Source organism: Lactuca saligna, chromosome 3 (genome assembly GCF_052625555.1).
Source record: "Lactuca saligna cultivar CGN05327 chromosome 3, ASM5262555v1, whole genome shotgun sequence".
NCBI lineage: Eukaryota > Viridiplantae > Streptophyta > Magnoliopsida > Asterales > Asteraceae > Lactuca > Lactuca saligna.
The window spans coordinates 114,309,468-114,327,736 of NC_136419.1; the positions used below are offsets into that span (position 1 = coordinate 114,309,468).

The 18,269-nt window shown below is 42.1% G+C and overlaps 1 protein-coding gene across 1 annotated transcript in view; it reads left to right on the forward strand.

The window, feature by feature from the left end:
- LOC145037151 (cyclin-dependent kinase C-2 C-like) overlaps nt 1-17,783 on the forward strand; it is a 31,596-nt gene extending 13,813 nt beyond the window's left edge. Inside the window, exons 2-8 of the mRNA XM_078985742.1 lie at nt 14,254-14,538; nt 14,629-14,946; nt 15,177-15,404; nt 15,682-15,779; nt 16,242-16,569; nt 16,867-16,978; nt 17,515-17,783. Coding sequence (XP_078841868.1) covers nt 14,254-14,538; nt 14,629-14,946; nt 15,177-15,404; nt 15,682-15,779; nt 16,242-16,569; nt 16,867-16,978; nt 17,515-17,531 — 1,386 coding nt within the window. The 3' untranslated portion in view covers nt 17,532-17,783. The remainder of the gene's footprint in view (nt 1-14,253; nt 14,539-14,628; nt 14,947-15,176; nt 15,405-15,681; nt 15,780-16,241; nt 16,570-16,866; nt 16,979-17,514) is intronic.
- Nucleotides 17,784-18,269: the final 486 nt, after the last annotated feature.

The window sequence follows — 18,269 nt, forward strand, 5'->3', positions numbered from 1 at the left end:
AAGTTAATTTTTAGACCCGAAGCCACATAGAAACACCTCAACATACGTAAAATAGTTTTGGCATTATCTGGATCCCATGTAGAAAGCAAAACCACATCATCAGCATAAAACAGATGTGAGATATGAATGTCACTTATGGAGATTCCGCAAAAAATATTGGCTTGCTGAGCTTTTAACAATGCAACATGAAACCCCTCCATAGCCAGAATGAAAAGAAATGGCGACAATGGATCCCCTTGTCTCAAACCTCTAAAAATTTGAAATTCATCAGTAGGAGACCCATTCACTAGGACAGAGGCTCTAGTCGTGCTTAACAACTCCTTAATCCAACCACACCACATAGAACCGAATCCCATAATACGCATAATTTCCAAAAGATAATCCCAAGACAAAGAATCATAAGCCTTCTCAAAATCCACTTTAAAAAATCATCAATGGATTTTTGAAAGCCTTACTCCAAGCTACCACCTCATTCAAAAGAAAAGGACCATCCAAAATTTGTCTACCTTTAACAAAAGCAGACTGCTCCAAACTAACCATAGATCCAATAACCTCTGCCAACCTATTAGCTAAAAGCTTACCAATAATTTTTTATTGGAAACCAATTAGACTAATAGGTCTAAAATCCCTAATGACCTTTGGGTCCCGGGCCTTAGGAATAACTGAGAAAAAAGAAGCATTACAACCTTTGGGAATGGAAGAATGAGAATGAAAATGTTGCACAAATGCCACCACATCCAAAGAAATAAGATCCCAATAACGCTTAATAAAACCAAAAGAAAAACCGTTTGGACCAAGAGACTTATCCGACCCACAATCCCAAACTGCCCTTTTAATCTCATCATAAGAAAAAGGGGCCTGAAGAAACTGACCCTGGACCTCCGAAAGGGTATGAAAGAGAGTCAGGTCTATGGAAGGACGAGTCCCTCTCTTCTTAGAGAAGAGCGATTTGTAAACATTATAAAACTCCTTCTTAACCCTTCCTGGTTCATAATCCAAACTCCATCAACCATAACACCATTAATTGCTAACTGGCACCTTTTTCTATTTATAGAACTATGAAAAAAAAAGTATTTTCATCCCCCTTAATACCCCATTGAACTTTTGCCTTCTGAGCTAGGTCGACTCTGACAAGCTGATCTAAATCTGTCAACTCCTTCAAAATAGAAACTCATTGTTCATGAAGGTTAGCACTACCATCACCTGCCATAAGAATAACATTTATCGATTCGATCTTCTCTTGTAACAATTTTCTTTTACCATCCATACCAATCCGAATAGAAGAATACCAAACCCTAAGATTAGATTTCAGAACCTGAAGTTTCTTCTTAAAAATAACCCAAGGGTTAAGAGAACCATCACAATTGACAGTCGTAGACCATGAATTCTGAACCACTTTATCCAAACCTTCATGTTTGAACCAAGAATGAAAGAAACGAAATGGCTTAGGGCCATAATCAACAGAATGTTCCAGCAAAGTAATAGGTCGATGATCCGGGATTTTCTTCTCCAAGACCAAACTTGTGAGATGAGGAAAGTGTAACGTCATAAAATTTCCAACCAAAAATTTTCATTTTTACAACCATTAAGACATGAGTAATTAATTTAGATTTCCAAAATAACGTCGTAGTCTCCAACGATTACATAACAAAAGATAAAATAGTTTCCCCGAGTGTGTGTACGATCACGCTGGCGCCTTCCCACGGTCCTCACTCGTACCTGAAACACATAAGCAACAACTGTAAACATAAAGCTTAGTGAGTTCCCAAAATACAACATACGCACATACGCCTTTCCAGGCCTTGACCTTCCGGTCCATGTATTTCAGGGGACTTCCGTCCCGACTGGGTAAACCTTCCGGTCCTACCCACATCAACCTTTACAGTCCATATGACCACGCCTTCCGGCCCATATCAAACATATCATACATATCACATATAGCAAATAACTTAACACACATAAAGCATATATTTCATATCATATTCGACCTTCCGGTCACATAGTCAAAACCCTTCCGGGTACAGTATAGTGAGAAGACTCACCTCGTATGCCTCGCTAAGCTTCTAACCGTAAATCCTGGAATCACTCGGGCTCGAACTCTCGAGCTGAAATCCTCCTACGATATATAAATCTATAAATATTACTTGTACCACTAAGATGGACCATTCAAATCAAATCAACACCGGGTGACCCGGTCAACAGTCTTTAGTTAATTTGGACTAGACTCGGCGAGTGCACAATAGTGACTCGGCGAGTCTACGCGTTTTTACCAACTCTCAAAATTTTCCCTTTAACTCGTCGAGTACTCCCTCGACTCGACGAGTTCCACCTGGGCCTGACTCACAGGGCCATTGCGACTCAACTCGCCGAGTCGAAGGTCAACTCGGCGAGTCCCATCCCGACTCGATCCACCTGACAAAACCTTTCCAACTCTCTGCGACTCACTGAGTCGCCCACAACTCGGTCCAGTCTACACACAAGATGGTCTCAAGGACAATCTTCAAGTGACTCGTCGAGTCTGTTCTTCAGACTCGGCGAGTCCATGCCATGCACCAGCTAAAACTGGCTTTTGCGGTCAGATCCGTTCCAAAAATACATAGATCTGGCCTTCCCAAGCTTATTTGTCACGTAAAGTCTCAGTCTTGGTTGCCATGCAATGCATACAAGGCTTATTTTGAAGAAACAACCTTTAATATGGCAAGTATAACTTCTAACTCAAAAGGGTGGGCATAAAGCTTGTCACAAGGGGTCTCCTGGACCTGCTAAAGTCCAGATCTAGGTTCCATGTCTCCATGGGACCTCTCATACTTCTTATTCAAGCCAAGAAAGGCAAGAAGAAACCCTAGATTTGGCCCATCAACACAAAACACGAAGATTGGCTCAGAAAGTTACCTCAAGAAGACCCCCTTGAAGAAATAGCAACAGATCTAAGCTCCCCAACACTTCAAGCTTGCTCCTCTCCCTCCTTTCCTTGCACTAACACACAAAATGAAGAACAAAAGGCCTTCAAACACACACACAAGGGCTTACAGACGTATGGAGGCTCTTAGGGTTCAAGGTGGCCGCATATGAGGGCCATAAGGTCCTTTAAATAGAGCTTAGGACCGGGGAATTAGGGTTTCATCAAACAGCGCGGACTCGTCGAGTCCATCCCTTGGACTCGCCGAGTCCGGACGCGAACCCCCGCTAAAAACCGCGACCCGACTCGACGAGTTCAACCACCAACTCGCCGAGTCCCCTCACAGAATGCCAAAATATATAAGAAAATGAAGATACCTGGGGATCCGGGCCGTTACAAATCTCCCCCACTAGAATAAGACTTCGCCCTCGAAGTCCCGCTTAGGCAAAAAGCTCCGGATGTTGCTCCCGCATCTCCCGTTCCGGCTCCCAAGTCATCTCTGATCCCTTCCGATGCTGCCACTGAACCAATACCAAGGGCACCTCCTTGTTTCTCAAAACCTTGATCTTCCGATCTTTGATGGCTACAGGTCTTTCTGCATAATTCAGACTTGCATCCACCTGAATATCTCCTAACGGAACCACCGCTGATTCGTCGGCTATACATTTCCGCAGCTGCGACACATGGAAAGTGTCGTGAATCTGTCCCAACTCTGCTGGCAAGTCTAAACGGTAGGCTACCCGTCCCACCCTTGCAACCACACGAAAAGGACCAATATACCGGGGCCCCAACTTGCCCCTCTTCCTGAATCGAATCACTCCTTTCCAAGGAGAGACCTTCAGGAGCACGAGATCACCAACCTGGAACTCAAGCTCGGACCGTCGCCTGTCTGCATAACTTTTCTGCCGGCTCTGAGCGGTCAGCAACCTCTGCCTGACCATCTGAATTTGCTCGGTCGTCTGAAGCACGATCTCCGTGCTACCCATAACCTGCTGTCCCACCTCACCCCAACAGATGGGGGTGCGACACCTCCGCCCATACAACAGCTCAAAGGGCGGCATACCAATGCTCGAATGATGGCTGTTGTTATACGAGAACTCTGCTAGAGGTAGATAGGTATCCCAGCACCCTCCGAAATCCAGCACACATGCCCGAAGCATGTCCTCGAGCGTCTGAATGGTCCGCTCACTCTGGCCGTCTGTCGGAGGATGATATGCCGTACTGAAATGTAACCTAGTACCCAACTCTTCATGGAATTACTTCCAGAACCTGGAAGTGAAACGCACGTCGCGGTCCGAAATAATCGAGATTGGCACCCCATGCCGAGATACTACTTCCCTCACATATAACTCAGCCAACTTTTCCGCAGAAGAGCTCTCACTAATAGCTAGAAAATGAGCGCTCTTTGTTAGTCGATCCACAATTACCCAAATCGCATCGACTCCTCTCGCCGTTCGCGGTAACTTGGTAATGAAATCCATAGAGATTTGTTCCCACTTCCATTCGGGAATCTCCAGCGGTTGCAGCTTACCGTGCGGTCGCTGGTGTTCGGCCTTGACCTGCCGACAAGTCAAGCACCTCTCGACGAACCAAGCGACATCCCTTTTCATACATGGCCACCAGTACTCCTTCTTGAGATCCAAATACATTTTCGTAGCACCAGGGTGAATCGAGAATTTCGATCGATGTGCCTCCTCCATCAAAATAGTGCGCGCACCGCCCACAAACGGCACCCAAATCCGCCCCTGTAAAGTCATAAGCCCCCGACCATCCGTAATAAATCCTGGTACCTGACCTACCACCCGTTCCTTCTTCTGGTGTTCCGGCTTTGCAGCCTCCATCTGAGCCTCCCGAATAATGTCCAGAATCGGGGTCAAAACCGTCAACCTCATACAAATGTCTCGGATCGGGGCGCTATCCGCCCTACGGCTCAAAGCGTCGGCTACCACATTAGCCTTGCCCGGGTGGTACAGGATCTCACAATCGTAATCCTTCACCACATCCAACCACCTCCTCTGACGCATATTCAGATTTGGCTGATCTATCAAGTATTTCAAGCTCTTATGGTCCGTGTAAATCGTACACCGAACCCCGTACAAATAGTGTCGCCAGATTTTGAGGGCAAACACCACCGCCCCCAATTCCAGGTCGTGCGTGGGATATCTCGACTCATGAGGCTTCAACTGCCTCGAAGCGTATGCTATCACATGACCCCTCTGCATAAGTACCGCCCCCAAACCCGATATAGAGGCATCACAATATACCACAAGGTCCTCCATCCCTTCCGGGAGTGCAAGCACTGGAGCCTCGCACAATTTCTGACGAAGCGTCTCAAACGAAGACTGCTGCTCCGGTCCCCATGAAAACGCAACACCCTTCCGGGTCATCCTAGTAAGTGGCACAGCGATCTTGGAGAAATCCTTGATAAATCTGCGGTAATATCCAGCCAAACCCAGAAAACTCCTGATTTCGGTGGGCGATCTCGGCACCTCCCACCTCAACACCGCCTCAATCTTGGCCGGGTCGACCAATATCCCCTTCTGGTTCACAAGATGCCCGAGGAATTGGACCTCTCGCAACCAGAAATCACACTTGGAGAACTTGGCATACAGCCTCTCCGATCTCAAAACCCGAAGAATCTCCCGCAAATGCTCCTCATGCTGGTCCCTAGTCCTCGAATATACCAAAATATCATCGATGAATACGATCACTGACCGATCCAGCATCGGTCGGTACACCCTGTTCATGAGATCCATGAATGCAGCCGGGGCATTGGTGAGCCCAAAAGGCATCACTACGAACTCATAATGCCCATAACGAGTCCTGAAGGCAGTCTTTTGGATATCCTCTTCGCGAACCCTCATCTGATGATATCCCGACCTCAAGTCAATCTTGGAAAACCAAGATGCCCCCTGCAACTGATCGAATAGATCGTCGATCCTGGGTAACGGGTACCGGTTCTTAATCGTCAACTTGTTTAACTCCCGATAATCGATACACATCCGATGTGAACCATCCTTCTTTTTGACGAACAAAATCGGCGCTCCCCAAGGCGAGCTACTGGGTCGAATGAATCCCTTCCCCAACAGCTCCTGAAGCTGCGAGGATAATTCCTGCATTTCCGGTGGAGCGAGACGGTAGGGCGCCTTGGCGATGGGCGCCGCCCCCGGAACCAAATCGATACGAAACTCCACTTGCCTCTCCGGAGGCACGCCTGGTAACTCCTCGGGGAACACATCCGCAAACTCGCGTACAACCGAAACGTCATCAATCGAATTGGGCCTCTCCGCGGTCACACGAGTATCCATCACATAGGCTATGAATCCATCACAGCCCTGCTGCAAACTCTGCCTTGCCCTGGCCGCTGAACAAAATGCTGACCCACACCGGGTCCCTTCGCCATAAACCGTGAGCACTCCCCCACTAGGGTCTCTAATCATCACCAGCTGTCTCTCGCAGTCAATGACTGCTCCAAACTTACTCAACCAGTCCATGCCCGCGATAATGCAAACATCCCTCATAGCTATAGGGACTAAGTCTATAGGAAACTCGACCCCAAAAGTCTCGAGCACGCATCCTCGAATCACCTCGGTGGCGTATACTGCTCTCTCGTCTGCTATAGCAACTCGCAGGGGACGACTCATCGTCTCCCGATCGATATCGATGTACTGGCTAAAGGCCAGCGAAACAAAGGACCGACTCGCACCTGAGTCGAATAATACCAAAGCAGGCACATGATTCACAAGAAAAGTACCTACGCATATAGGAATATAAGCATAATGTCTCAGCATAAATGTAAATACGTGGAAAGAATACATACCGGCCACTACATCAGGCGCCGCGCGGACCTCCTCCGCAGTCAACTGGAAAGCTCTCCCACGAGCCTTCGGGGCCTCGGTCTTCACTGGCCGAACCTCAGGAACCCTGGCAGCAGGCGAAGATCCCTGGCGAAGCTGGGGGCACTCGGCCTTCCGATGGCCAGTCTGGTTGCAATGGAAGCAGACCATAAATCCCTTGGGGCAATCCCTCGCAATGTGCCCCTCCTTGCCACACTTGTAGCAAGCACCCGATCGACACGCCCCCTCGTGACCCTTGCCGCACTTCCCACAAGTACGGCTCTTCTATCCTCCGGATCTCAAATCAGCGGACTTGGTCCGCTTGGCTGCCGGCTGCGACTGCGTCGGCCGCCGATCCATCCGTTGAGACTCGGCCTCCTCGCTGGCCTGGGTCTCCAACTCGATATCCCGCTTCCTGGCATTCGCCTGAAGCTCAGCAAAATTCTGATATGATGAGTTCGATACGAACTCCCGGATGTCTCTCCTCAGCATTCCCAAATACCGGCTCATCCGAGCCTGCTCCGTGGACACCTGCTCGGGGCAGAACATCGCCCTCTCATGAAACTTCCGCGTGATCACTGCAACCGAATCATTACCCTGCTTGAGGGTCAAAAACTCCTGAACCAACCGTTCCCTCTCTACCGGGGGAACATACTCGTCTCTGAACATAACAGTAAATCTCTCCCAAGTCAAGGCTGAAACCTCCGCGAGAGTGAAGTTCGCCGTCACGAACTTCCACCAATCCTTCGCTCCCAGGCGGAGCTGGTTCAGGGCGAACCGCACCCTCAGATGCTCCGGACATGAACAAGTATAGAAGCATCCCTCAATATCGGCAATCCACCTCATCGCAGCAATCGGATCCTGAGTCCCGTCAAACTCTGGTGGCTTCGTGTTGCTGAACTCCCGGAACAGCAACGAGTCACCCCCCTGTGGCCTGGCAGCAGCCACAGCTGCGGTAGCTGCAGCAGCGGCAGCCTCAGACAACGCGGTATACCGCTCATCAAATGTCTCCATCAGCATGGTCTTGATAGACCCAAACATCTCCGGAATCTCGGCCCGGATCGCTGCAGCTACCTCCTCATGAATCATCTGACGGAGCTCCTCGTCAGTCACCCCACTCGTGCCAGGTCTGTGTCGTGGTCCAACCATGATGTCTCTGAAATACAACAAAAGAATATCAGAGACCCTATCGGGCAAAAATTGCACTCGATAACGCAGTCCTGCTCAGTTTTCGATACTCGGGGGTTCCCACTTGGCTGCCTACTGACCCGGTGTCCTCGGTAGTACGGGCCCAATACTGCCAGTTACACCGCGTCGATATTCACCCAAGTCACCCTCCCCAACCTCGAATCCTGAGCACTCTATTCTTTTCATACTCTTGTTACTCACTCGCTCTCGAGCACCCCATAGAAGCAAGTTTTCCTAGACTAAAGCATCACAAAATCAGGCCACTCTAGCCCTAATATGTATACCTAGTCTACTAGCATGCGTATCATATCATATCATATATCGTAACACATATAATAAGAGTATTTTGGGGATTTTTACTGTTCGGGCGCCGGCTGACCGTACACACTTTTCTTCTTTGGTCGTCTCACCTTTCAAAATTTAAATTTTAATTATTTAAATTCGATTTTTGTAAAAAAACAATTTTCTCCAATTCCCGGTTTGAGTCCAGTTACACCCGAAGGTGTACTCGAATCCCTCAAACCAAGGCTCTGATACCAACTTGTAACGTCATAAAATTTCCAACCAAAAATTTTCATTTTTACAACCATTAAGACATGAGTAATTAATTTAGATTTCCAAAATAACGTCGTAGTCTCCAACGATTACATAACAAAAGATAAAATAGTTTCCCCGAGTGTGTGTACGATCACGCTGGCGCCTTCCCACGGTCCTCACTCGTACCTGAAACACATAAGCAACAACTGTAAGCATAAAGCTTAGTGAGTTCCCAAAATACAACATACGCACATACGCCTTTCCAGGCCTTGACCTTCCGGTCCATGTATTTCAGGGGACTTCCGTCCCGACTGGGTAAACCTTCCGGTCCTACCCACATCAACCTTTACAGTCCATATGACCACGCCTTCCGACCCATATCAAACATATCATACATATCACATATAGCAAATAACTTAACACACATAAAGCATATATTTCATATCATATTCGACCTTCCGGTCACATAGTCAAAACCCTTCCGGGTACAGTATAGTGAGAAGACTCACCTCGTATGCCTCGCTAAGCTTCTAACCGTAAATCCTGGAATCACTCGGGCTCGAACTCTCGAGCTGAAATCCTCCTATGATATATAAATCTATAAATATTACTTGTACCACTAAGATGGACCATTCAAATCAAATCAACACCGGGTGACCCGGTCAACAGTCTTTAGTTAATTTGGACTAGACTCGGCGAGTGCACAATAGTGACTCAGCGAGTCTACGCGTTTTTACCAACTCTCAAAATTTTCCCTTTGACTCGTCGAGTACTCCCTCGACTCGACAAGTTCCACCTGGGCCTGACTCACAGGGCCACTGCGACTCAACTCGCCGAGTCGAAGGTCAACTCGGCGAGTCCCATCCCGACTCGATCCACCTGACAAAACCTTTCCAACTCTCTGCGACTCACTGAGTCGCCCACAACTCGGTCCAGTCTACACACAAGATGGTCTCAAGGACAATCTTCAAGTGACTCGTCGAGTCTGTTCTTCAGACTCGGCGAGTCCATGCCATGCACCAGCTAAAACTGGCTTTTGCGGTCAGATCCGTTCCAAAAATACATAGATCTGGCCTTCCCAAGCTTATTTGTCACGTAAAGTCTCAGTCTTGGTTGCCATGCAATGCATACAAGGCTTATTTTGAAGAAACAACCTTTAATATGGCAAGTATAACTTCTAACTCAAAAGGGTGGGCATAAAGCTTGTCACAAGGGGTCTCCTGGACCTGCTAAAGTCCAGATCTAGGTTCCATGTCTCCATGGGACCTCTCATACTTCTTATTCAAGCCAAGAAAGGCAAGAAGAAACCCTAGATTTGGCCCATCAACACAAAACACGAAGATTGGCTCAGAAAGTTACCTCAAGAAGACCCCCTTGAAGAAATAGCAACAGATCTAAGCTCCCCAACACTTCAAGCTTGCTCCTCTCCCTCCTTTCCTTGCACTAACACACAAAATGAAGAACAAAAGGCCTTCAAACACACACACAAGGGCTTACAGACGTATGGAGGCTCTTAGGGTTCAAGGTGGCCGCATATGAGGGCCATAAGGTCCTTTAAATAGAGCTTAGGACCGGGGAATTAGGGTTTCATCAAACAGCGCGGACTCGTCGAGTCCATCCCTTGGACTCGCCGAGTCCGGACGCGAACCCTCGCTAAAAACCGCGACCCGACTCAACGAGTTCAACCACCAACTCGCCGAGTCCCCTCACAGAATGCCAAAATATATAAGAAAATGAAGATACCTGGGGATCCGGGCTGTTACAAAAAGTACACAAAAAGACCCTCAGAAACCAAAAAACGATCCAACCTACTGAATTTAGAACCCCACTTATTACTCCAAGTAAACCGAGGTCCCCCCAAAGCAATATCAAATAAATTCGCCTCCTCAATAAACTGATTAAAAAACCTAGCAGATGCCAGATTAAACTGAGACCCCAACCTTTCGGATTCATCACGCACTTCGTTAAAGTCACCCATAAAAACATATTCCCCAGAACAAGAACTCATCAACTGAATAAGTTCTTCCAAAAGATGTCTTCTACGTTCAGTCCCTTGCAGAGCATAGACTGAAACAAGCACAACCTGAACTCCAGAAGAGACCCACACCCCCTCCACTGCTACAAACGAATCAAAAGAAAACACCTTTTTTTTAAATCGATTCTGATCCCAAATGACAAGAATGCCCCCCGAAGCTCCACGAGAAGGAGAATATGCATTATAGAAGGAACTATTACCCCAAAAGAACGTGCCATCAAAAAATCAATAAGCTCTAACTTCATTTCTTGTATAGCTAGGAAATTTATTTTAAATTTATGACATAACGATCTCACCCAAACCTGCTTATCAACAGACCTCGCTCCTTGAATATTTAGAGACAAACAATTCATAAAATATTATTTTTTTATTAATTATCCCCTCCCTTTCAACAGCAGATTGAACTTGATCCAAGCAACCATCCATACTAATTCCAATTTTTTAACCTATTTCCATCATTCTTCTTATCTACTTCGATGTAGAATTTTTCACTATTCTCTTCATTCCCTCCCAATCTATCCGAAAACCTGGAGGATGTGACAAGGAATCCTCTAATACTTCCACCCCTGACATCCGGACATACCCCCCCCCCCCCCCCAAAAAAAAAAAAAAAAACACAATAGAACCATTTCGTAATACCTTATTCAAAGAATAAGTTGAAAAACCGGGACCTGCTCCAAACTATTTTGCTCCTTAGAAACTTGCATCGACAAGTGAGGAGGAGAAGATGCTGGTGCGACATCTAATGGGAAGGAATAATGTTGGACAACATCTTTAAGACTGCCTGCTGTCTGATTTTTGTAAATAAGCAGGTCAGCAGAGGAACAATCTGGAGAAGGGTCACAAATTTTCTCCACCACCGAAGCTTTTGAAAGAGTATAAAACAAATTTTCTGAAACTTTATTCCCATTTTGCCCCTCCAACTCTACTTTGCAATTCCTTTGACTTTTGCTTTTACCCCAACCTTTAAAACTTGTTCACTTGATTATTAAATAAAATCTATCCAAACATATCATACAAATTATGTTGGGTTAATCGGTTCGTTAGTCATAGCTCACGTGCATGGTTGAAACTTTAGATTTAATAATTATTATTGTTTTATGTTTTATGTTATAGATAATAGTTATTAGTTGAATTGGTATTTGCTTTGACCTGATTCAAGGAGTTGTACGGGTCTTTAGGAAGAAAGTAGCATGGTTTGTTTCATGTGCATCTGTGAATTCACGTGGGCATTAGGAAGCTATATATAACATATATTGATATGAATAAGAGTGTGCTTCGTAGTCCTCTATATTTTATGTGTTGATTTCACATAAATATATGCGTGACTAGTGTGTGAGTGTGTGTGTTTTAAAGGACCTGATCCAACAATTGGTATAAGAGCTTAGGGCTCGTGAAGAGGAACAAGGCCGGTTTGAGAGTCGGTTTCACAAAAGGGGGTAGCCCTTTGCTGCAGGGCAGATGTAGCAGGAAATCGGGTTTTAGGTGAAGAGGGTGATGGATCGTCGGTAGTGGGTTGATCACAACTGTGGTCTTAGCAGCTGTTGTTGGCGAGGTTTGCAGGTGAGGCAGCCGGTGGATCGAAGGTAAACAGAGGCTATGAAGGTGTTGGTGTTCATCACTGGTTAATGGCGGAGAAGGTTTTTCAGCTGATGAGTTTCTTTGCCGGATGTCATTAGTTTTTGGTGGTGTCTGACAAGGTGGTGATTCCGGCGGTAAGTTGTGGGTATGTCACCGGAAAATGGAGAGAGTTACCGGAGATGCATGAGAAAACGAACAGAAAAGATCCGTCAAGCAGGTGGCTTTGGGTTTGTTTTGTTTTTATAGGTGCAAGAAGATAGGAAAAGTGGGTTGCTTTATTTTCTTGATCGGTGGAAGACGACTCTCGTTTCACAGAAGTATTAGGAGAAAACGGATTATGTGTGGTGACAAACAACAGTCGGGTATGGAGGACTTTGGACGTGACCGAGGTGAAGGTCGGGTGTATGGGAAAAGTCGGGATTGTATGGAGGACTTTGGATGTGACCGAGGTGGAGTTCGGGTGTCCGGGAGAATTCGGGATGGTTCTAGAAGACGAGGATTCAGCGTTGTTATGAGTGAACGGTATGAACAAACCGATGAAGGGGTGAGTGTTGGGTTAATTGGTTCGTTAGTCATAGCTCACGTGCATGGTTAAAACTTTAGATTTAATAATTATTATTGTTTTATGTTTTATGTTATAGATAATAGTTATTAGTTGAATTGGTATTTGCTTTGACCTGATTCAAGGAGTTGTACGGGTCTTTAGGAAGAAAGTAGCATGGTTTGTTTCATGTGAATATGTGAATTCACGTGAGCATTAGGAAGCTATATATAACATATATTGATATGAATAAGAGTGTGCTTCGTAGTCATCTATATTTTATCTGTTGATTTCACATAAATATATACATGACTAGTGTGTGTGTTTTAAAGGACCTGATCCAACAAATTATATATATATATATATATATATATATATATATATATATATATATATATATATATATATATATATATATATATATATATATATATATATATATATATATCATTCCAATCTTGAAGTTACTTGTTATTTTTGTTTAAATAGTCTAAACTTGTAACTTTTATACTATCGTGTATACTCTAGTACCCCAGAATGTCTTTACTCAAAAAGTACGACACTTCGGCATCACATTATTTTCGCCACTAAATCTTTACCAAATTTAAGAAATATATCTAGTACCCCAGAATGTCTTTACTCAAAAAGTACGACACTTCGGCGTTACATTATTTTCGCCACTAAATCTTTACTAAATTTAAGAAATATATCTACTAGTACACATCATCATTATCTTTTTATATTTTATTTGTTTTAATATAAAATTATATAATTAAAACTATACAAATTATAATAATATAATTAAAATTCATTTAAAATTTTTAAATATAGCATGCTAGTGTAGAAAAAAAATTACAAAACTAAATGTAAAATAATAAAGTAAAACCTATTATTCGTTATTGTTGTCATCATCGTTCGCATCATGTCATCGGTCCCCTTGTGGTCAGTATCTCATTCGCGCCATCGTTATGGTTCTGTTGCCAATATATGTGTTCTATCAAATTTTGACGGAGATTATTGTGCGTTTCTGCATGGGTATTTATAGGTAAAAATTGGTTTATATATATATATATATATATATATATATATATATATATATATATATATATATATATATATATACACACACAGAGACACTGGTCAAGTTACACCCTTTCTCTCTCCCTTGCCACAGCATGTAGCCTAGGATATACAGGTTCTCAATTATGCTTGGTTGGGGCGGTGGTTATGCATAGGAGAGCATGCCGACTTATATACCGCTCAGCCTTAGGGTATGTTCAACAAAACTACCGAGTGGGGAATAGCGGATAATGGGTAGCAGGTAGCGTTTGATTTTATAACGTTTTGTTTAAACTAAAAGTTAAACGCTCTTGTCGCCGAACAAAGCTTTTTCTTTTTTATGAACGTTTTCTTAAAATCTAGAATCCAGAAGCTCCCAAAGGCTGCATGCTGAACACACCAATAACTTCTCTTAAAAATAAAAAATAAATAAAACTGCATGTTGTCAAATAAAAACCGTAAATATTTTGACCTTTTTTAAACTTTTTCCGAAATAACACCATCAACTTTCATTTATCATCAAGACCTTACTCATCTCGTTGCATCTGTTCTTGTTCCATCTTCGCTACATGTGTAGATCGGACAAGGCACATACAGCAATGTCTATCGTGCTCGTGATCTTCGAAGTGGTAAAATAATGGCACTAAAGAAGGTCAAATTTGACAATTTTCAACCCGAAAGTGTCAAGTTCATGGCTCGAGAGATCAAAATTCTTCGAAAGCTTGATCATCCCAACGTCATGAAATTGGAAGGCATAATCACGTCTCGCTTATCATGCAGCATATATCTCGTTTTCGAATATATGGAACACGATCTCGCCGGACTCTTATCATCTCCCGACGTCAAGTTTACCGCATCCCAGGTTCTTACTCCAATTTTCCCTACAAATTTATGGTTTTTACTTTCTTCACTTCAATTTAGGGTTTTTCACATGAATTTACGTTTTCTGCAGATTAAATGTTATATGATGCAGTTATTGAAAGGAATTGATCATTGCCATTCACGAGGGATTATACATCGCGACATCAAATCCTCCAATATTTTGGTCAATAATGAAGGTGTTTTGAAGATTGCAGATTTTGGTCTTGCGAATTTCTATGATTCTATGAGTAGGCAGCCATTAACAAGCCGTGTGGTGACCTTGTGGTATCGTCCTCCCGAACTTCTCTTAGGGTCAGCAAACTACGGGCCTTTTATTGATATGTGGAGCATTGGGTGTGTTTTTGGCGAACTTTTTGTTGGTAGACCAATCCTCAAGGGGAGAACCGAGGTGAAAATTATACAACAATTACGTCAACTTTGTACTGTTTTTAGCATGTACTGAATACACAAAAGTTACAATTTTTTGTCCCAAAAAAGTGAGACAATGATTATCGGTAGAACAAATTTTGTCTTATTGACATCAATAGCAGTTTTAGTTCAATGCATGTAAAATGCAGTATAAAAACCAAATGAGACCTTTTTTATAACAATTTGGTGGTTTATTTTATGAATTGTAAGGTTGAACAATTGCACAAGATATTTAAGATGTGTGGGACTCCTTCCGATGAGTATTGGACAAAAACCCGTCATCCTCTTGCGGCAATGTTTAAACCTCAATTCACTTATGAAAGCAGTCTACGCGAAAGGTGTAAAGAACTCCCAAGAACCGTAGTCGACCTTATCGATCAACTTCTTTGTGTAGAACCCGAGAAACGTGTCACTGCCAACTCCGCCCTCCAAGTCGAGGTAAGGCTTTCCGTATACCATTTTTTATTTTAAATTTACATGATGCAAGGACAAAATGGTGATTTTATGTGGAGTTAATGTGCTTTTTGTAAACCATGATTGTCTTAGACGACACATGTTATGAAACGTTGAAATTGGACCAAAAAGAAATTAAAAAAAAAAAACAATTATGGACCATATATATGGACTAAATTGTAGTTTAATAATTTTCCATTTGTTGTATTTGTTGCTCATTAGATATATTTTAATCGAGTTTCTTGGTGCTCTTCTTGTTTAGTATTTCTATACCAAACCTTACGCGTGTGATCCTGCAAGCATGCCTAAGTACCCGCCTAACAAAGAAATGGATGCAAAATCCCGTGAGACAACACGAAGGTTAGTTCCCTTTGTGTCGCTTGTGTAAAAACCCGATAAAATATTTTCTTTCTCGTTATTAATAGGGTTAGGTGCAAGAAATAGCAACATATTTTCATTGATTTGTTTATCATAACAATTATAGCAATGTCATCCAAATACAAAGCAATTTTCATTGTTATAGTTCATTAAATTTGTAAAATATAATGTTTTCACACACAAAAAAAAAATATGAAAGTACAATGCTATAACTGGATAGATGTTTTAAAGTAATATGCCCTAATAAGAAAAAAAAATGAAAGGTGAATGGTATAATTGGGTAGAGTTTTCAAAGTACCATGTTTTAATAAGAAAAAAACAAAGTTGAAACTGCAATGTTGTAATATAAAGAAATGAAAATAGGATGCTATAATAGAGAAATAAACGAAAGTACATTGTTATTTCTTGCATTAAGCCATTATTAACGTGACTTGACGGTTTCAGAAGAAAGTTGGCTGGGAGGGTTAGATCTTCGGGGGGTTCAAGAAACCATAGAAAAGTCCACGCAGGCGTTCCCGAGGGTCCATATCACATGAGATCACGAGAATCCGTTCGTCCAAACGCGTCATACAACACCTTGTCGGAAGCATCACAAATGACCGAAACTTTACAAGACGATAGTATTTGCACACAGTCGGCTCAATCTACCACATCGGATGGTACCTTTATGTATGCAACAAAAAGGAGAAATCTTGAAAAAAGGCATTCTATACAAAGAATAGATTCTTTATACTCTAGTGAAGTATACAAGCCCGAGGAGTTATTATCATCCGTGAGTCATCTTTCGAAATTTGGCATTATGTTTCCAATTGTTTTCTACAAAAAAAGTTATTTTTTCAGCAACCCCTAAGTTGGCCCACACTGCCCTAGAAACATCATGTGAGAGGTAAATAAGGTACACATTAGCCTGCTCGTTGGCTAGTTGACACATGAAGGTCAATCCATATTAGAATTAAAACTCTCACAATGCAACTGTTGAGCCTCGAATGCTTGAATGTTTATAGGATTTAAATTTGTTAGTTCACATGTGTATTGGATTTTGATCGCGAATTTTCTTTAAATGTTATAGGAACGTAAAGAACAAGAAAGGTTTAGACACATGGGACCGATGCTAATTCAATCGCGTAAGCAAAACGAATATTACAGTCGTGATGGTGTTCGTAGATCGCGGTTTTCTAAAGGTACAAAAATATTGGGTTTTTTATTTTATTTTTATCTTTAAGAGAAAATGGACAGACGGGTTGATACTAAAAAATAAAAAATAAAGAAGAAAATATTTTCATCATTTTAGCAAAAAATGCTAGAGCCTTTCTATGAAACATATTTTTATCTATATTTAATTTATCAAACTACTATATCCTACTCTTTTATATAAATATAACCATTTGAATGTAACAAACATATCATTTTTTTTATTTATCCAAACAACTACGTAAAATTGTAAGTTAAAACACGTATGCTCTTGATTTGGTGAAATGACGTAAATGTATTGTGCTTTTTTAGGATTTAGTCCTTGAACTAAATAAGATAAACAAATATATTAGCAAAATAATAATTAATTTTTTAAGGAAAAATCATATTGAAAGTTATGAGTATTTTAGTACAATTTGAACGATTTTGAACCCATACTAAGATTTTAAATTATATCTTATTTAATAATGATATTTGTTTTTTATGTAGAAATTAATTCTCTTTTACCCTTTTGAGTGATATATAGATTCAGACTTTTATTAATGGAAGCGTGATGCCGTTTAGATAAAGGTTGTACCTTGTGCTTGAATGATTGTAAGAGAGGAGGGAAAGACAGGAAGGCAGAGGAGAAGGGTAGAAGAGACATTTCGAATTGAAGGTAACATGGGATTGGATAGATGGAACGATGCTCCATATCTATGGAGTTCAATTTTGTTTGAATCTCAAACTATACCCCTTTCTTTCAATCCCTAAATGTGGGTGTTTGTATATTCTTTACAATTTCTATATGAAAAAGAAAAAAAAAAAAAAAAAAAAAAAAAAAAAAATTCCATTGCTCTATTAGTAAACTTATTAACAAAAAATATAAATTTTGGTAAAGCGTAAAATTTTATATCTACAAAAAATAATTCATATTTTGAACAACCAAATGGTTCATTAAAACGCTAGCAAAGAGCGAGAACATTTACAAGGAAATAAAACGGAAAGGGCGTTTATAGTTACTCGGTTAAATTTACAAAGCATAGAAAGGTTATATATTTGGTGAAAATATATACATATTGATATTGAGATAGAATATCAAGAATGAATACTTGGCTACACACCATTTTTTTTGAACATTTATGTTGAGTTCAATATGTATGGTTATTTGATGTTGAACCCGGTTTCGTGACATATAGATAATAGATCACATTTACATTATGAAAGCAAGACATGTGTGGCTTTAGTGAGAGGACATTGAAATTCGATTAAAAAGGTTTCATAACCAACATGTTTCCAAAA